The sequence below is a fragment of the Lacerta agilis genome, chromosome 1 (genome assembly GCF_009819535.1).
Source record: "Lacerta agilis isolate rLacAgi1 chromosome 1, rLacAgi1.pri, whole genome shotgun sequence".
Classification (NCBI taxonomy): domain Eukaryota; kingdom Metazoa; phylum Chordata; class Lepidosauria; order Squamata; family Lacertidae; genus Lacerta; species Lacerta agilis.
In genome coordinates this window covers 42,938,921-42,959,403 of record NC_046312.1, presented here as the reverse complement: position 1 = coordinate 42,959,403, position 20,483 = coordinate 42,938,921, and the positions used below count along the sequence as shown (strand labels likewise).

General features: G+C 40.8%; 1 protein-coding gene across 2 annotated transcripts in view; it reads left to right on the top strand.

Moving 5' to 3' along the window:
- The window catches only part of ZNF106 (zinc finger protein 106), a 39,638-nt gene extending 22,150 nt beyond the window's left edge, over positions 1 to 17,488 (top strand). Inside the window, exons 7-22 of one of the 2 annotated variants that reach the window (XM_033145932.1) lie at positions 525 to 594; positions 1,939 to 2,093; positions 2,188 to 2,248; positions 3,673 to 4,032; positions 5,615 to 6,383; positions 7,007 to 7,062; positions 7,656 to 7,801; positions 9,237 to 9,371; positions 9,756 to 9,872; positions 10,792 to 10,983; positions 12,636 to 12,698; positions 13,571 to 13,690; positions 14,450 to 14,521; positions 15,458 to 15,529; positions 16,370 to 16,516; positions 16,994 to 17,488. In XM_033145932.1, coding sequence (XP_033001823.1) covers positions 525 to 594; positions 1,939 to 2,093; positions 2,188 to 2,248; positions 3,673 to 4,032; positions 5,615 to 6,383; positions 7,007 to 7,062; positions 7,656 to 7,801; positions 9,237 to 9,371; positions 9,756 to 9,872; positions 10,792 to 10,983; positions 12,636 to 12,698; positions 13,571 to 13,690; positions 14,450 to 14,521; positions 15,458 to 15,529; positions 16,370 to 16,516; positions 16,994 to 17,050 — 2,592 coding nt within the window. In that variant the 3' untranslated portion in view covers positions 17,051 to 17,488. Of the gene's footprint in view, positions 1 to 524; positions 595 to 1,938; positions 2,094 to 2,187; positions 2,249 to 3,672; positions 4,033 to 5,614; positions 6,384 to 7,006; positions 7,063 to 7,585; positions 7,802 to 9,236; positions 9,372 to 9,755; positions 9,873 to 10,791; positions 10,984 to 12,635; positions 12,699 to 13,570; positions 13,691 to 14,449; positions 14,522 to 15,457; positions 15,530 to 16,369; positions 16,517 to 16,993 lie in introns of those variants that run through there. The other variant, XM_033145940.1, reaches the window with a different exon arrangement.
- The last annotated feature ends 2,995 nt before the right edge of the window (positions 17,489 to 20,483 follow it).

Sequence of the window (20,483 nt, the reverse complement as noted above, 5' to 3'; positions counted from 1 at the left end):
GGGGCCGTGTGCGGCCTTCGTCTGGCCCCTAGAACTCTCCCTAGGCCACACCCCTCATTGGCTTCACACCTTCCTTGAGCGATTATGCCAGGCTAGAATATGTCCTTGAGCACTAATAATGGCTGTTAAGTGGATGTATGATCAAGAGGACTGTGTGCAGGAATTCGGTTACTATTCAGAAACAAAATTGACACCTCAATGGAAATGCATAGAATCATAGAATCTTACAGAGTTGAAAGGGACCCCAAGGGTCATCTAGTTCAACTCCCTGCAATGCAGGAATATACTATGTGTTTATTTCACTTTAGGTTCTGCGGGGCCTAACTCAAATTGTGTCTAACTTGTCCCTTTGATTTCACTGGAGCCAAAGTCCAATCTATAGGTTGAATCCAACCAATTATGTCTCCTGTGTGTTCAAACACTTCTGCCTCAAATAGGCTTGGTACACAATTTGTGTCTTGGAATATTTACAAAATTGTGTTATATGCTAGTTTAGCTAACAAAAATATATATTTAATTTGCAGGAGGGATCCTCTCCTGAAATTCCAAGTCTAGAAAGAAAGAATAAAAGGAGAAAGATTAAAGGCAAAAAAGGTGCGTCACAGTGATAAATTAGTTGGCACTGCATTATTTTTTTCCAGTCTAAATCTTTTAGGAGGCCAGTCAAATGTGTAATGATAAAGTGGGCAAAGGATGTGGTATATAACATCCAAATGTCAGAATGGGATTTTTTTTGGAAAAATGATTTGAAATTTACAGCTTGTACATTGATAAAAGAAAATTATATGAATATGATGTATAGGTGGTATTTAACACCAGTTAAATTAGCACAAACGTAGAGCTTGTACATTGATAAAAGAAAATTATATGAAAATAATGTATAGATGGTATTTAACACCAGTTAAATTAGCACAAATGTACAAATCAAGAGAAAAAAATGCTGGAAATGTAAAGAAGTAGAAGGTACGTTTTAACATATGTGGTGGCAATGTAAAGTTACAAAAAACTTTTGGGAAATGATATATAATGAATTGAAAAAACTGTTTAAAATGACTTTTTTAAAAAAGCCTGAAGCCTTTTTTATTAGGAATTATAGGAAAGGAGATACCAAAATAATAATAATAATAATAATAATAATAATAATAATAATAATAATATCTCATTATGTATGTGACGACAGCCGCACATGTATTGATAGCCCAATGCTGGAAAGAGGAAAGGATCCCCACAAAAAAAGATTGACAAATTAAGTTAATGCAATATATGGAAATGGCTAAATTAACAGAGAAACTCAGAAATCAGGATAATAAATTTAAACATTTGCATTATTATGATAAAAGAAAGAATTGGATATAATTAGATGGACAATATAACTTGGACATGCATAAAGCAATCATGCAATAACGGAACCGTGGGAGGGGGTAAAGAAAAGTCAAGGGATTGGAGAAATCCCACTTTTGGATATTTTATTGAATATATGAACTATTACAGTATGAAGTTTTTATTACTTTCTTTTAAAAACTTTTTCATATTAATGTTTATATGTGATTGTTACAATGAAAATTAATATAAAAAAATTATAAAGTAAAATAAAATAAATGTTTTAGGATGCCCACCAAACAAATTCTGATTATTTTTGTTCTCCTCCCTTGAGGCCAAACTCTGTTGCGTAGGTTTCCCATGAGTGGCGCCTTCCTTGGGCTGATAAAGGAAGACTGACCATTACTTGTGGACTATGCCAAGCTCATCAAACAGAAGTACAAATTTAATGCTGTGCTTGATACCTCTTCTCTTCCAGTCTGCTTTCACTAGGAAGCAATGTGGCAACTTACTCTAATGAACTGCGTCTCAGAAAGCTGACATTTGCCAAATACCTTCTGAGTCTCCTAAAAGTGGCAGCAGGCTGTGTCATATCTTGAAACTTACTTTCTCTTGCAGAGCGTTCACAGGTAGACCAGTTGTTGTCTATTTCTTTGAGGGAAGAAGAATTGAGTAAGTCCTTGCACTGTGTGGATGGAAGCCTTGTGCCAGCTCGAGCTGCTCTGCAGGCAGCTTATATTGAAGTCCAGCGACTGCTCGTACTGAAACAGCAGGTACTTTGACGTTTCGAAGGCCATCAGCTGTAACCCTGATGATTTCAGAAGGATGTCTCTTGATGGACCTGACTGAATCTCTCTTGTCTCCTAGATATCGGTGGAAATGGGCAATTTGAGAAGCCAAAGAATTCAGATCCTGCAGGGATTGCAAGGTACTTGAAGCAGACCTTGCATTGCTTTGGGAGTCCATATTTATTAAAGTTACTCAGGTGCCCAGTAGTAATGCAGAATCATGATGATAATCTGAGACCACCTCTTGGCAGTTCAGACAGAGAGCCTTGTGAGCAGCTGGGTCCATAGAATATAGCAGCAGAAACTGTCCCAAGTATCTATAGTAAGAACGTATTTTCTTGTGTAGTTTGGTTCCTTTGAATTAATATTCAAGGCAGAGATTCTAAAACTCCGCCATAACGAGTCTCTCCAAATAGTAGTTAAAGTAAAAACAAAAGAAAAGAGGATTTGATGGATGTTGTAATGCAAGCGTGGGTCTGCAGTCTCAGCCAGTGTGATCATTGGTCAGGGATGACGAGAGTAATGGGAAAAAATAACTGGGTACTGAACTAAAAGGTGCAAAAGAAGAACTTACACCCCAGTTAACAGTGGCCCATTAAAGTATGCTTCCCACAGAGTTAAAGAATAAACACAACAGAAAAATTAACTTGACTAAAGTAGGCACCAGAGGAAAAAAAAGGTTTTCTCAAACTAGAGTTTAATTTACATAAACAAAGTGGAAAAAAAACTGTCAGTTTCTAGCCTTTTTCAGAGACTCTGTTACACTAAATCAGCTGTACTTTATCTAAGAACTTGCACTCCCAACTCCCAAGGCTAGGAGCACTAAACGCTTTGCAACAGAGCCTTATATACTTAGAATAACGACCACACTTCAGCCAATTAAGAACAAAACACCGGCACCTGTATCTTCTATTTCTTAAACAAACAGTACTAACATCAGACCAGCTTAGGTATAATTTCAAACCCAACAGAGAGTTATAGTCAAACAACCTCTGGAGATCCTCAGGTCCTTGCTGTAGCATTTACTTAAGACATGGGTATGTAAAGTCCCTGAGTGCTTTGAATTCTTTGAGGTACTGACAGTCAAAGAAAATAAATAGTGGAATGAGAGACAGCTCACTGATCATAGAGTATCAGTTAACACGAGAGTGGGTGAAGAGGTTAGGAGAGCAGCCCCTATTTTTTCTGTTAACAGCCGTGAAGCCATTGTTTGTTTCAGCTATGGTTTGGCATTATGCATGAACTCAGCAGGCATGCTTAACCATAGTTCATTGGGCCACCTTATCCTATATGCTCACCGAGTTACAAAGACAAGAGCAGTGGGAAAACAAAACAAGCTTTGAAGAAATGAGCCATAGGTTGTTTTTCTTTGTATTTTTTTTTGGGGGGGGGGTTATTTATAGGACTACTTGTGGCTTGTTCAGCAGACCATGGTTAAAATGAAACCTAGATTACTGTTAAATGTGAACTTGGATTTGGGGAAATTCAGGGCAGAGCTTGTCCCTCATAAGCCTTGTTCGCTTAAGAGATTTTAACATGAAATGCATCCATGTTGTCTCCTTAGAAACCTATGAACCTTCCGAACAGCTGCAGCAACTTCAACCCAGTGGCTCAAATGAAAGAAGAAATAACAAACTTCAGCCAACACAGGATCTAATTGCTAATCCAGGTGGTCTTGTTCCTCTTTTGGAAGCTGCTTCACCTCTCTCTGCCCAGATACCTGCAGTTCCTTTGGCAGCTCCTGTCCATGCAAGCAATCCACCTACATTCCAAACCACTGGTGGCATTGGAGCCATCACAATCCCAGATTCATCTGTTCAAATCAAGCAAGAACCTGCATCTCCCAAGCTTAGAGACGAGAGCATGAATATTCCTGAACAGAGGCATCCATGTTCTTCACAGGCAGAGGCTCAGTTTCAGAATGGTATGTTGTCTTCTGCAGGTGATAATTCTGCCTATTAATATTGTTTGTTTGTTTAATTTCTATACCACCCTTCATCCAAGGATCACAGGGCAGTTTGCGATGGAAAAATGTGTGCTAAGTCCATACCTGTATTTATTGTATACATATGATTGCATTTCATCTGACCCATCTACTGCAATTATTAAGTTTGCTGGTGACACCACCATAGTGGGTTTAATTACAGGTGGAGACAAATCTGTGTACAGGGGGGAGGTTCAAAAGGTATCCACATGGTGCTCAGAGAACAACCTGCACCTAAACATTGGCAAGACAAAGGAGATGGTGTTGGACTTTCAGAGGAAGAGAGGGGAGCTAGCCCCGTTGTATATTGGGGTGTCTGTGTGGAGAGAGTCTCTTCCTTTAAATTTCTGGGAGTCCATCTTACTTGGAAGGTCAATACAGCCCAGGTGGTCAGGAAGGCCCAACAGAGACTTCATTTCCTTAGGGTCTTGCGAAAGAACAATGTTAGACAACAACAGATGATTTCCTTCTATTGGTCCACGAGAGAAAGTGTTCTCTCATACTGTATTACGGTGTGGTACGCTGGTTTGACAGCCATGGACAGAAAGTCCCTACAGAGGGTGGTGAAGACAGCACAAGACATCACGGGCTGTCCCCTGAGTCTGCTGGACGTCATCGCAGGAGACCGTTGCCTCAGAAGAGCGAGGAACATTCTCAGGGATGACTCACACCCTGGCCAGCACCTTTTTAACCTCCTGCCCTCGGGCAAGAGATATAGAAGCATGACAAGCCACACCAACAGGTTAAAGAACAGTTTCTACCCATGGGCCGTGAGGCTGCTGAATGGAAGACAGCAACATTGCAGCTGATGTTTGGGGTTGGTGGTTGTACGACAGCACATAGAGTGTAACAAGGACGGAGAGATTTGGGGGGGGGAAGGGGACTCGTTTAATCTCACTGTAAACGTGGTACAGTGACAATAAAGTATTTCTAATTTCTAAAAAAACCCACAAAATACCTAACATGGTAACAAACAAAACCAATACCCCCTCATAGTAGTATTTATTATTATCTATGTGTGTGCCCTAGAATTTCCCAGTCAGCCCAGAGACATGTCAGTGGTGCACAAAACTCTGAGCATGTGGTCTGTCAAGAGGCCTATTGGCTTCTCATCTCCAAAGTATACTTCTTACTTGCATCCTTGAAACAATCCTATAGAGTGGTTCAGGGATGGAGAATTGCGGCAATCTCACATGGCCAGTGATCAGGGATGATGGTTAGCAGCATCTGGAAGGCTGCAGGTTCCTCATCCCTGGTGCAGGTGTAGGTTAGAGAGCAAGACCTTGCAATTTCTCACAGAAAGAGGTTGGAACCCAAAGTCTTTCTGGTTGCAATCCAGTGTTTGACACTAGATTACACGAGCTATCAAGGTGTTTATATGGAGGCAACCATGTTGATTAATAGTTTGTGCATCTGGGATGCTCTGTAAGTTACCACTTAAAGCCACATATGACTAAGGCTGGGATTCACAAATGCCTAATTGGCCATGTCAAAGTGAAAAGGGCTGTTTTATCTTCTTCAGGGAATACAAGACAACAACCTTTGCTGTACCCAGTTATCTCTGCTACCATGTCTTTGTCTGCACTTTATGATTTCCAAGAGCCTAATCAAGATATGCAGAAACCTGTTCCAGATAAGGGAAGGGCCAGGTCTTCCCCCAGCTATTCACCATCGCTCTTGGCAGAGAAGGCAGAAGAAAACAAAATCCCACCAGACAACACTGTTATGGAACAGTGCAGTAGCTCCTTTCAGAGCCCAACCTTTCCCTCTGAACTTCCTGCGGATGAAAATCCCAGACAGGCAACGGAGCAGATGGCGGTTTCTGCAATGGTCTCCGTGGAGAGCAAAATGAGCAAGAAGAAGAAGAAGTTGAAGAAGAAGAAAGCACTGCGAGCAGCCCATGTCCCTGAGAACAGCGATACAGAGCAGGATGTAAGTGACTCGAAGCCTTTAAGGAAAGTCAAGATGGTAAAGGGGACCAGAGGGGGGAAAGTTACAACGTCCACCCCTCCAAAGCAAGAGGATTCAGAGGCTGCTCGGGAAGGAAAGTGGAAGAAAGACGAGAATGAGAGTGACACGTCTCTGGAATTTGTGGAAGTCCCCAAATCTCCTCTGGAAGTGGTTGCCATCAATTCATCAGAATCGGGGGATGAAAAACCAGACAGCCCTTCTAAGAGGGATGCGCTGAGTTCCTCAGAGCAGCTTCTGAGAGAGGCGTCTCGGTCTGGCTACGATGAAGTGAGCTCTACCAGTGAGATTGGAACAAACTATAAGGATGGCATTGGTAGAAGGTAAGCTGGAAAACGGGTGTTATATCCAGGGAAGTCGTCCCATTTGTGCAAGGACTTATGCTTACGCAACAGAACTTCCTCTGCCTCACCCCATGCCCCTGAATTTGTTCTGAGGGCCCCTCCAAACCTCCAGAGCAGATTCGAGGAGGGGGGGGAGTAGAGGAAGCAATGGGAAGTTCCATGGTGGAAGCAGAAGTCCTTTCACGAACAGGGTGACTTTGTTGCACACAACTCTCTGTGTGTACATTGATTGTGTATCCACGAGCGACTGTGTTTTTAAAAATCTATTTATGATGTACTCTTAGTGATGTACTCTCTATTTTGAGTTTGTTCATTGCCTCAGGAACCTTTGGGCAAAGAAGTGGTTTATAAATACCATAAAAGAGATTGCAGGAAATTTTCCATACTGAAGTACATTTAAATAATTGAAAAATAATTATTGGAGAATGGAAACTTAGTGTCACGGAGTGCTTTGTGATTGCTGCTTCATGGTCCTGGTGATCAGCTATGTTCCTTTTCCCTATACACATTTCCCCTACAAGGCCTTGTAGCCAAGCATTTTAAATTAATGTCCTTTTGTGTTAGCATTCTGTAATAGCTGTGGCATTCTCTATCTTCTGTAGTGTGGCTGAGACTCAAACGTCCATATCTTCAATAAGAGGATCAAAAAACTCATCAGGTATATATATATTTTCTAATGGAAAAATAAGCACATGGGCTTTGTGGTGCTTCAGTCAGTATGGCCAGTGGTTGCGGAAAATGGGAGCTGTAGTCAAGTAGGCACCTCCACTGTATTCTTTTTGGTGCCTGCTAAAAACATGCCTGTTTAATCCATTTCTCAGAAACAGGAGCTGTTCACCCACAGTGCCTCCATCTTGCCAAGAGTCAAGCTCATTTTATTCCTAATGTGTTCTTAAGCCAAAGACTTGTTTAGATATACTTATGAGGTAGCTCATTTCATATTGTGATTTCCTCACCCACCCTAGCTTTCAACTTGACTCCCTTTCTTACTCCTTCAGTCAAGGAGCTTAATTACAGTTACAATATGTTGGAGGTTTTTTTGGAGGGGGTGGTTGTTATTATTCTATTGCTGTTTGTTTGTTTGTTTGTTTGTTTGTTTGTTTGTTTGTTTTGCTATAGTGAGATACCGTTCATTAGTTCAGCACCTGGTAGTTTTGAGTGGATGTTTTCTTTCTTTTCAGTTTTCTTTTACCGTGGTGTTATGAGCAGTATGTTTAGCTAACGGAAGGCTTTGACAATTGCATTTGACAGAAGTCTCCTCAGAGACAGGCGAAGAGGAAGAACCTACGGAAGGGGCCTTTGAGGGTCATTCAGCTTCAGTGAATGCAATTCAGATTTTTGGGAATTTGTTGTACACCTGCTCAGCAGACAAAACCATCCATGCATATAACTTGGTGGTAAGTAGACTGGCTAAAGAGGCTGGCTGTGGAGTGTGTTGCTGCCTTCTGAGTCTAGAGTCACTCCGCCCCCCCCCATAAGCTCTATTGAAGCAACAATCAGCCACTGAAACTATTGAGAAACGAGCATGGCTTAGATCAGACAAATACAACTAAAGCAGAGCAAAATGGCATCAAGATTTGAGATGGGAGAAGGAGTCTGTGAGAAGTGTGTTTTAGCAATGAATACCTATCTTCCTCCTTGGAAAAGGGAATTTTTGCCAGTGAGTTAAGCTCCAAAACTGTCAATGTGGTACAACAAAATATATGGACTCTTCTTCCTGTAAGTAACATAGTGATAGAGCATTTAGAAGGGAATGTCCTATCTGAAATTCTGGAGAGCTGCTGCCAGTCATTGCAGACAGTATTGAGCTGGATGGACCAATGATGTGTTGCAGCATACAGCAGCTTCATGGTGTTAGTCCACTAGGTCAGTAAGTTGAGCCTGACAAAACGGCTGAACACTGAATTCCATTTTCCACGTTAACTTGCTTAACGTGGAGATAGGGAGATGGCTGAAGCAATGACATTCATCTTTCATAAAGATAAAGAATGAAAAGCAGTCTGAGATGTGTATCTCTCGGACCAGCCTCTGATAAGCTATGCAATTAATAGGTTTGTGCTTGAATGGCTGCATGTTACAAATACGTGCGTTTTTGAGAATACAAACCAGGGAAGTGCAACTTGGAGGTCTCTATGCACGGCTGTCGTGTGCCCTTGCCACATGCTTCTTTTCACGAGTCTAAATGCACATAAGCAGGAAATAGGCGATTGGTTTGGAAGCCACAGTAGTTGGGTGGTAACCCTGTTTACTATCTTAGGGCCCTGCCCTTGCCTCCTTCCACCTGGCTTCGGACGGGGCTTGACAGGCTTCACACTGTGGCTGCTGCTCAGCAGAGAGGGCTCCTCTTTTAAATTGTTTTTAATTTTTATCTGTGTTGTTTTAAATGAGACCATCTTGGCTGTGAGCCCCAGAAGACCTGCACCCTGCCTTGCTGGCCCTTTCCCATCTGGCCTGGGAGAGTGGAGTGCTGACTGACTCCAGCTACAAAAGCTGAGGCTGTTGAACAGATTCTTGGGCTGGAGTATTGTTTACGGGGAGTTGAGAGAGCTTGTTGCTGTTATTGATATTGTATCTTTAGTTTTAGATCTTCTGATTTATGTGGAAATTGTTTCCATTAGGTTGTGTACTTTTTGATGTGTTTTATTTATTGTTTATGACTTTTATTGTTTTTTTATTTATTGTTTGTAATTATGTAAATCTTGTCATGTTGTAAGCCGCCTTGAGCATAGTTTCGACTGTGGAAAGGCGGCATACAAATGATGATGATGATGATGATGATGATGATGATGATGATTTGAGTAATTAAACCTTGTAACTCTCTGCCTCTCACAGAGCAGGAAGTGTGTTGGTGTCTTTGAAGGGCACACCTCGAAAGTGAACTGCATCCTGGTGACTCAGACAACAGGGAAGAATGCAGTGCTCTATTCGGGCTCCAGTGACCACAATATAAATTGTTACAACATCAAGGTAAGTGTTCACTCAAGCCGGTTATATCTTAGGAGGGGGTTACAGATGTGAAGACAACTTAAAAGAAGACTGAAATGTGCACATTTTAGTGAACCAGGTTATATAGAATTCCACATAAAAAGGGAATATTTGTCCAATTAAGTTCACATTTTAGGTTTTTACTTCATCCACTGATTCCCAGAGGGCCGTTTGGAGTGAGGGCCTGTAGCTTTGTGTCATACGAGCCAAAGGCTTGTTTCCTTGCTTCCAAACTGGAAGAGCCTCTCATAACTAAATTGATTTATAAACAAAACTAGTTTCACAGTTTCTTCTTTAGGTTTGCTTATTGAAAGATGGTGGTGAAAAAAATCAGTTGTATACTAACAGTTGTTTTCCTCCTACCAGAGTAGGGAACTTGTGGATCAAATTAAATTGGACGACCGTATACTCTGCCTGCACAGTAGATGGAGAATTCTTTATGCCGGACTTGCTAATGGCAGCGTGGCCACTTTCAGTATAAAGGTCAGTACGAAAGGGATATATTCCATTAGAACCTGTGCCGGTGTTGAGTTATTTACACTCATAAATAGCTGCTCGCACTGCTGTGCAGTCACATGAGCAGTGCTAGATTTGGGGACTTAGCAAAGATTTCAGGAGTTCCCTAAACTGAATCTTGCAGGGAATGCAAAAACTTCTGAACTCCTTCTCCTTGGCCATGGGTGGGTGGAGGTGTCACAAGCCCAGGAAGTGGCTAAGTTTATTCATTTAGCACTAAACCATGGCATTGTTTGGCTTCTAAGAAAACCAATCCTTAAGATCCGGCCTGTGTGTAAATTTCACTGGCTTCATATATATTCCTTGCACCGTATTTCTGAAACTGATTTCTGAAAGTCATTTTACAGAGAAGCATTTTATCCTGAAACGTTTAAAAATAATTATATAAGCAGCATTAGCAACGTAATTATGAAACAGTACTCGTGGTAAGCCGAATAGGGCAACTAGGGTTTTGAGTGCAACTTGTTGCAGCTTGACTTCTGTGGCTGCAAAAGTAAAGCAGAAACCAAGCAGACGTGCAAAGCAAGCCATGGGAAGACTCCATAGACTCTCTGACAGTGCAGTCCTTACCTAGAATTCAGACCCATTAAGTTCCGTGGGACATACTCCAAGGGCAGTGGGTAGGACTGGCGGCTAAGGAAATTCTGTTTCTTAGATGAATCCACCCCATAAAAGCATACAGAGAATTCAAAGCAAATAAGGCATCTGAGACTTCAGAGCAAAACCAGTATCCTTAATCTTAAAAAAAAAAAATGGAAATTTGAAGTGTTGTAGCATTTCCAGTGTGTTCTCTGGATAGTTCTGTCTTAGTATGTAGTTGGATTAGTAAGGAAACATTGACTGTGTTCCTACTGTGTGTATGTGTGTGGTTTTTTTTTTTTTCCAGAATAACAAACCGCTTGATAACTTTGAGTGCCATGCTCCTAGGGCAATCAGTTGTCTTGCCACAGCTCAGGAAGGAGCACGGAAGTTGCTGATTGTGGGGTCCTACGATTGTACAATCAGTGTGCGAGATGCCCGGAATGGTTTGTTGCTTCGAACCCTCGAAGGTCATAGCAAAACGGTGCTCTGTATGAAGGCAAGTAACTTGAAAGGAACGCTCTGTGTGGGCAGACTTCTCTTGCAAGTTCCCTGCTTCTTGGCAGCAGTTCAAAGCTTGTAAAAGAACCTCTCTCCCTTCCAGTTGTTTATAATATAGCATGTGAGTTACCACTGAGATATGGGCCTCTCATGATGGCCATCACTCATTCAGCATTTCCAGAGAGCTCTTGCTTTGCTGCCCCATCTCAGTTGGGATCTCTCAGGAATCTTTTTTCATGCCTCCACATCTCTCTCTGTCTCTGTCTCTCCATTGTCCTTGGGTGATTTCATCAAATTCCACGGTTTTTGGTACCGCTGGTAACGTGCTGAAACCCAGCTCTACCTCTATACTCCATAATCCACAGCAGACTATCCAGTATTTCTGCATAGATGCAAATTTGCCATCCCCCAATACCCCTCACCTTTCCTTCTAAACCTTCCTCACCTTGTATAAGCTCAGTGTCCATTGACAACATCACCATCCACCCTTTTGCTCAGGCACAAAGCCTTGGGGTAGGCTTGCTTCGTTTGGCCATCATGTTCAGTCTGTTACCATCTGTGTAGCTGTCAGATACAACTTTGCAAAAATACAGTCCTTCCTCTTTGACTGCAATGTGAAAACACCACAGTTTCCTTCAGCCTTGACTTGCACTATTTACCTTGCTGGCCTTCTGTTGTTTGATTGTGCTGTATAAAGTGGTGATGATAATGACCATCTCTGAGTGTCAGAGTGAATATTATGCTCTCCTTTTTCGTGGCAGCCTTTGAAAGTTGTTGGTAATTGCTTTTAGTTATAAATAATGCTGCAACAAAGAGTAATATTTAGAATATACTGGACCCCATTACGTTTGTTTAAAAAAGAGCTATCTAAGGTATCTTAACTGTTGGAGATGCAATAGATATTATGCTTCTCTAAAACATATGTTTTTTCATTGTCCTATAATGAAAGATTTTTGGCAGACGTTAACTGAAATTATCAACAGAACTGTACAGAACAACCTTGCATTTACAGAGCAAAATATCCTTTTGAATTATATACCCTGCACGTGGAACCTTACAAAAGAGCAGTATAAGTAGACTCTCTGTTCCCTTATCGCAGCAAAAAGACTGATACTGATGAAATGGAAAAATAAAAATGTGGCTCCCTTCTACGATTGGATCAAACACTTCTACAAACTTGCAACATATGAACAATTTGCACATAAACACAGACTTGCCATGGACAAATTCAATGATATTTGGAATTCATTCTTACAAATACTGTAATAGGTTACAATCTAGTGAAGTACAATAGTAACTTTGTAAAGTATAAAGCAAAACAAAACAAAAAAAATACCACAAGGTTAGATAGATAGATAGATAGATAGATAGATAGATAGATAACTAGATAGCCCTGATAAGGAGCTGAGACGGAAATGCAGTGATTTGTCAAAAGGCTCCCCACTGAATCCTTGGCTGTTTTGGGTTTTGAACCCAATTCAACTCCCAACTGGTGCTCTGTCAGCCTTTCTAATGCATTTTTCAATGTGACATATTGCATTGGATTGTCACAGTAGCCCTTAACTGTGAAAGAGAGTGTGGGTGAAAGAAAGCCATTATCTGTGGATGAAATGTTGCGGATAATCTGCCTGTCTGGTTGTCTCTTCAAAGGTTGTGAATGATCTGGTCTTCAGTGGTTCCAGTGACCAGTCTGTCCATGCCCACAATATACATGTAAGTTGCTTATATGGTTAAAATTGAGCAAATATTACTCCATTTGAATCTTGAAACAGGAAGCATTTCAGACCTCCTCGCTTTTGATGAAATCATTCACTTTGCAGATTCGAAAATGTTGTAACGCTACTTTAATGAAACCAAATTCTTAACCACTTCTGCAGATTTCCTAAAGGGATATTTAGCTGTCTTACAGTGGAATCCTAACCACATCTGCTTAAAAGTAAAGTCCCGTTGAGACTTATTTCCAGAGGATTGCAGCCTAAGGGATTCTTCTCACACTAAATTTTGTACTGGAGTACAAGACGTATGCAAAGTATGTCAGTTGAAAAGGGTGTACAAATAGCCATGGTTCCCCCAGAGGGCTTGAGACATTGTTCTAAAGGACAGCACAGTTTTTTTTACAACCAGCAAGGTGTGTGCTGTTTATTTTGTACAAAGTTATATGACAACCCACCTTAGTAGGATAGTAAAATAAAGGCTTGATAATATTTGCAGAGCACAGTTCATCAGCATCATATCTTGTCCTCTGTTTGGAGGATGCTATAACCCCTGATATTTTTTAGCAAGCCCCTTCTGTATTTTAATGACTTGTTGCAGGGTGTGTGTGTTTTTAGTTAATCGTTGATTTATTTTGTTGTTTGTCTTGCGTTGTGCATCACCCTGGGCTCTGTTGAGGAAAGAGTGGTTTGTAAAAATAAATAAAAAATAAGCTGCAATTGTAAGCTTACTTCCCTGGGAGTAAGCCTGTAGAATTAAGGAGGAGTTGCTTCTGAATAGACATGATTTGGATTGCGATGGAAATAATGCAAGACGTCTACATGCTTGCCACTTGCATATCCACTTATGTAGTGCGGATTATCTTGTTGCAGACGGGAGAGCTGGTGCGGATTTATAAAGGACACAACCATGCAGTGACAGTCGTGAACATCCTGGGTAAAGTGATGTTAACAGCTTGCTTGGACAAATGTGTTCGTGTTTATGAGCTACAGGTAAAAAAAGAAGATATTCTAATTTCTATTGTTTGTAGTGACATATCACTGCTGGCAGGAGGTGGGGAGTGATGTCCTTTGCTTTGCTGAAGCTTCTTCCTCTCCTAGTGGAATCCAGCACAACAGGACTTCCCCCCTCTCCTCCCCCCCCCCCCGCCTTCTCCAGATCTGCTCCAGAGGATCAGGACAATTTCAAGAACAGCACACGGGAGGAGGAGAGGGGAGATAATTCTATTGGGTAGGCGGAAATACTGGCACTGACGGGACACTCTCCTTAGCGCTGTGTGGAATACAACCCATACAGTTTTTGGCTTGGTGAGATGTAATTTGGAACATCCCTTGTAGTTCCAAGCTGGGCTTTAACAATTAATTAGGAAGTCCTGCAAAAGTTGTGCGGTTGCTGTGTGGCCTGTTCCTGCAGCACAATCCTTCGCTAGATGTATCTTTACTCTTAGGTTTGTGTTACATGTTTGTCATGCACTCAAAAAGTTTGTGAGGTTTCCCAGAAGCCTTCCATAGTTTAGAAACTTTTCTAGAGGGAATCTAATTCATTCACCCTCCTGTTGCCAGAAGGCAGCAGCATTTTATAGAAAGAGTAAGGTACATTTCTGGAGCATGGGACACCCCAGGAGGTAGAAGGTTATCATAATGTTCATGCATCTTCTCCTTATAAGCTGCTTTTTTGAATGAATGAATGAATGAATGAATGCTGAACTCTCAGCTTATTAAAATACAACATTTTTCTTTTCTTGTCCCAAGTCCCATGATCGTTTGCAAGTCTACGGAGGACACTCGGATATGATTATGTGCATGACCATTCACAAGAGCATGGTAACGAATACCTCACTTTCCATAAAATCAGTGATTCTCTATCCACAGTTGCGGTTATCCAGGAGTGGCTCCTGCTTCTCATTTGCTTTGCGGGTGGTTCTATGTAAATTAACTACATACTTGGTTCTTTCTGGTGGGAGGAGCACCTCATTCTCCACAGGACTGGTGCTGCTATGGAACGATAGAGTGTTTCAGCACCCACCCCCACCAAAAGCCCTCAGATGTCAGAAGACTTCCCAAGCAGTGCCTCATGAGACACTTCCACCTGAAAGAACACAAGCGTACATCTGTAGCTGTCTTTGGGAGCATACAAAGCTGTCCTGCTTTATTCCAGGGCAGATTATTTGACTACGTAGCCTGTATTGTCTGCTTTGACTGGCAGCAGCACTCTCTGGATTTTTGAGCAGAGGAAGACAGACAAAGAGTCACAGGCAAAAGCTGCAGTTCCGTTCTAGCCTGCATCTCTTTCTGTCTGCCTCCTTTCTGACTTTGTCTCAGCCCACCCCACCCCTTCCCCATTGGTTGTCACACCTGAGGGAACCGGGTTGCTACTGCAACACCCCAGAGAAGTCTTGCTACGCAGAAAACTACAAGCTGGAGCTGAGCACATACAATTGAATTTGCACAAGTTAAATGCACATGTAATGTGACTATACTGTAAAACAGCTGTTACTTTTTCGTAACTATTGAAACTGAAAGCGATTTAATATTGGCCCCTTTTTATCATGTGTACAGATTCTTTGAAAGAGTAACGAATCAAAAAAATAAGCCATTCCCCCTCCCCACTCCGATTTGTAAACTCCTGCAGATCAAATCAGGAATGTTCAGCTCAAGATGACATTATAAATTTATCAGTGCTGATTGATACATTTAGCATGTTAGTTTTCCTTGAATGCTTTAATTTTGTTACCATTTAAATCAATTTCTCTTTTTCAGATCTACACTGGCTGCTATGATGGTAGTATCCAAGCTGTGCGGCTCAACTTGATGCAGAATTATCGTTGTTGGGTAAAGGATTTTCATGTTCCATTTAGTCCATTTAGAATGGCTTACATCATGAGCCACATCCAAGGGTTAGATGGGGCAGGGACACACATGGAAACCCCTCCCTTGGGTTTTCCAGATGCTCTTGAGAGATTAGCACAAAAGTCTGTGCTAACATAGTTTGTAAGTGTGTTCAATTGAGCCACAAGGAAACTTCTATGCTAGATGGAACTCTGCCTTATCAGGTTAAGAGGGAGAGTTTCCAGGCGCATTCAGTTGAATACACTTTCAGTCTCTATATAGACATCTTCACTCATCATGTGAAGATCTCAAGAGCAGCTGACGTATCCGGGGACATGGGGGGAGGCTTGCATGGGACCCCCTGTTCCATCCCTTGTTAGCATTAACCATGCCGAATGTATTTGTTGGTTCCAAAATCTGTATGTAAGGCCAATCAATGTTACAAGATTGTGAACAAGCTTTCGAGCTTTCCAGAACTCTTCATCAGGCTAGATGGTAAACAAAGCGGGGTTTGAGGTAGGAAGAGCTAAGGGTCATGTGGCAAGATTGCAGACGTTCTGAGGACAAATTGCACAAAAGGAAACGGTAGCATAACATAGCCTCATATGAATGTCTTCTACTGCCTCCGACATTCCAGACTCTGGCTACATCACCAGCCAGTTTTTGATTCCCACTTTATTTACCATCAGGCCCAATGAATAATTATAGAGAGCTTAAAACTTTGCACACTATTTTGTGACATTTTGATTGACCTAATAAAGCTCTTGTCCTAATAGATTTTGGAGCCTTGATGCCATTGTCATTCTATCTCTCTAATGTCTGTCTTAAAACCTCTCTTGCCAGTGGCACGGGTGTTCGCTGATATTTGGAGTTGTGGACCACCTGAAACAGCATTTGTTAAATGACCATACAAATCCAAATTTTCAAACGCTGAAATGTCGCTGGAAGAATTGTGATGCTTTCTTCACTTCTCGGAAATGTTCCAAGCAGGTACGTAGCAGAAGAAGCTGGATTAAACCATCAGTTTGAGAGGGAACAATTGAGGTACAATGGATACCTGCTGTTTTGTTATGATGGATGAACAAACAGCATGTTAATGTTTTAGCAAAAATAATTTGGTCATGCTGGTTGGGGCTGATGGAAGTTGTAGGGACACGTTGTTGATGGCCCCTGATATATGGAGAAAGGACTGGGTCTACACGAAAAGCAAGGTTGGGTCTGATTTAAGTCTAGATGCAAATAGCACAGTTTTAAATATAGATAAAAAGGAAGATGTGATTTACACTAAGGTCCCCCACTTCTACTGTGTAATGCAACATTTAGAGTGCTGCCCTAAAACAAAAGTAAACAAAAAAAGTGCTTAGATCTTTACATGGGTGTAGAAGTATTGTTTGTACAGCTTGGTAGAAATTTGGTGAAATCTCTCTCTCTCTCTCTCTCTCTCTCTCTCTCTCTCTCTCTCTCTAGGATGCTGTGGGACATATTGAAAAACATGCAGAAGAAGATAGCAAGATTGACTCATGAAGTTTTTGTTTTTTTTTTTTGCTTCCCACATTGGGAAGTGCCTTTTATATACTGGAACTATTCCATGCCTTGTCCATGCTCTTGCCCTCTCCTTTTTCCACCTTCAGTTTATATTTGGACTGCAAAAAGGACGTGGGCCATTTTCTTTTCTTTCTTTCTTTGCTACAGAGACAGCATTTTACTTGCAACTCTGTAGAGAAGGGAACGATGAACAGACTCAGACCAAACAAATTGTTTTAATTTGTTAGCAGAAACCTAAAAAAAATTTCCTGTTATCCTATCAAAGAAGTACATTGTGCACATCTAAGCCTTTATTAGTACTCACATTGGTGCCTAAAAAACACTGTTGAGCCATCTATTTTTTATGTTGTACGCAGGATTGCCCAGGCATTTTACACTTCTGGCTTTAAACAATTTAAATAAAGAAACAACAACTCAGACTAGAAATACCAACAAAGCATTCAGCTCTCTATTTCCTTTCATTATAACATCTTTTGATGAAATATATTAATGGGGAATATTAGAAGAAATGGATTCCTTTTTTATTTTTGGTTGATCTTGAGCAGGTTATCTTAAATTCCAAATGCCACATCTGCGCAGTGAGTTGCCACAGTCCTTGTACAAAGAGGTTTGTGATGATGTGCAACATAAAATAGCTGTTTTCTAAACACATTGGGTGTTAGTTAATGTTACTCTTACTCTGAATAGACCTGCTGAAATCAATTAAGTAACTTCAGTCCATTGATTTCATTGGGTGTACTCTTATAACTTAGGGGGTATCACCCATTTACTGTAACTTTTTTTGTTATTTTTATATTGATAAGCATGTTGATGCAAAGACTACTGCAGATAATGATTTCGGCTTTTGTTTATATCCAGTGCTCTCTTGCCACATTAATGGGACTATACCCCTGATTCTTAAGAGCTTGTTTTGTGAATGGATGACCTTGTGGTGTTTTTAAATTGCTGAGTTTTTGGAGTGTCCACTTCTTTCTGTCCAGCACCGTTTATTTTCAATGTAGCTTTTGGATGGCCATCTTCTCCTACTATAATCTGGTTTTGTTTCTGATGACTACATGATTCAAAGTTACCATGCAACAGAAAATGCTGCGGGGTGTAAAATGTGAAATTGTGAAGTCCAAGGAGCCCAAGCAGAAGCTGAGAGTATTTTGTGTGTGTGTGTGTGTGTGTTTTGCCACCGTCTAGTGCATAATGACTGAAGTAACAACCTGAGAAACTAATGCAATTTTAAAACAATAGTCACAATGCAAAGAAATGAAAGTCTGCATGTGTTGGAAAGAAGTGTGTATACATGCAGTGGTGTTTGGAGTTTTTTTGAGGCAGCAGTTCCTAGTCTGGTTCATGAAGAGTTTTGTTCCTTAAGTCTCAGCCAGTGTTTTTGTTCTCATCGGCTTCAGTCTTTTTCTGGATTGTTTCAGAGGAAAACTGGAATTCTCAATAACAGTCTAGAGCTGTCTGGCTGTGTAGGTCTTGACTTGTTTCAGTTTTCTTACTTCAGATTATGTATACATATTAAAAGAGCAATGTGTGTTTGACATCAGCATTTTAAAAGTGAAAGATAATGCTCCCATAGGGAAAGTGTTCTCAGCAGCTTGGTGTAGGACAGGCATCCCCCAACCTTCGGCCCTCCAGATGTTTTGGACTACAGTTCCCATCATCCCTGACCACTGGTCCTGTTAGCTAGGGATCATGAGAGTTGTAGGCCAAAACATCTGGAGGGCTGCAGCTGGAGATTGCATTTCACCTCGCCAGCTTGCCAAAGAACATGGAGATATGGACGACTTTTGAAACACTTTCCAGTATTCTTACTGCATTTTAAGCCTTAGCTTTTTGATGAGTGAAGAAGACCATCAAGGGAACACCTACAAATCTGGCTTTCATGATCTTAAGAAATTGTGCTAGCAGAGAAGTGAAACAGTTCTCCCTTTGAAATCACTATGTCTGTCTCAAGATACAGTGTTCTGCTTTGGCCTTTCGCACATGTCCAAACTGTCTTCAAACCAGCTTGCTGCTAGAGTTCTGTTGTTGGAGAGGAGAATGAGTAGTGGTAACCTTCTGGAATCTGTTTGCGGGAGGTTTCTGAGTTGTGTTGTCTTCTGTTGCCATTTTTGAGAGGTTTTTCTCACAATGAGACCATCAGAAATAAATAATAAAGGAGAAAATTGTTAGCGCATTCAGTCCATAGATAGGAGCATGTAAGTGTGTGTGTGTGTGTTTTAAAAAAGGATTGTTTTTATATCTTCCTTAATTGAATGTGATTGAAATGATATTGCAGAGCCAGGGAGAGTGTAAGAAAATTATGTGGAGTGCAGTGTTTGTCTCGAGGATTAGTCAGTGAATGGATTTTAATTTTGCATCGTCCTCAAAGGTTCTTCTCTTTACTGGAAGAGGATGATTACTTTTTTTTTTTTTTTTTGCAAAAATGAATTCTTAAGTTGTGTGTGTTATGAGGTAAATTGTTGCAAGTGATGCACAACTTGCACTATTAACTTACGTTCTTGGTTGTTTTGGTAGATAAGAGGTGTGTGTGTGTTTAAGGTGAGTGTGAAGACAAATTTTCCTTGGGATGCTTAGATCAGCCTTCTCCAACATGGTGCCCTCCAGATCTGTTGAACTGCAACATTAGCCAGCATGGCCAATGATCAGGGATGATTGTAGTCTAGAACAAGTGGAAAGCACTATGTTAGGGAATACTGCCTTAGATAATTTTCAAATTGGTTTAGGAATAAGGTTGAGTCATGTCTTAACAAAAGTTGGTTCCATATGTTTGTCTTTATTTGAGAAGAACTGTTCTAAACCATGTGACATGTTCATAATTTATTATAAAATTATAGAAGGTCCCATCGCTTTAGTTCACTGCAGTAATTTCTCCCTAGAACTGCAGAGTTTCTTCATTCAGATTGTATTTTTTTTTCTTTCTAGTTCAGGAATATTTAATTTTTTTGGTTTGAGGTTCTGTTCTCTTACTTCTTCCTTCAGATTCTGACAAAAGCACGGAGGCAGAAAGGATAGAAGTAATTTGTTAATTGTAGGGATTGTGAAATGGGTACATCTAGATGATGTATTCCTCAGACCATCATGTTTTTGGTTCTGGGTTTCTGGCACCGTTCCACATGGAAGTTGAAATTATCTTGAAAATTTTGAAAGAGAACATTGTGCATTTTTTTTTGTTGGGGAGTGGGGAACTAATCTTGGAAAGGAAGTGGCTAGAGGGGGAGTTGTGGAATGTTCTTGAATTGTGTGGAAAGTGTGTTAATGTATGTGTTACTGTTTGAGTAAGCTGTTGTGTTGCTGCATCTGAAATGAATTTGGACTGCATTGCCAGTGCAGTTTCCCAACACAACGGTGGTTTTTTATGCCATTTATCTTGTTGATTGGATGCAAGTGTTTGTTTGGTGTGTGCTGCAGTTAT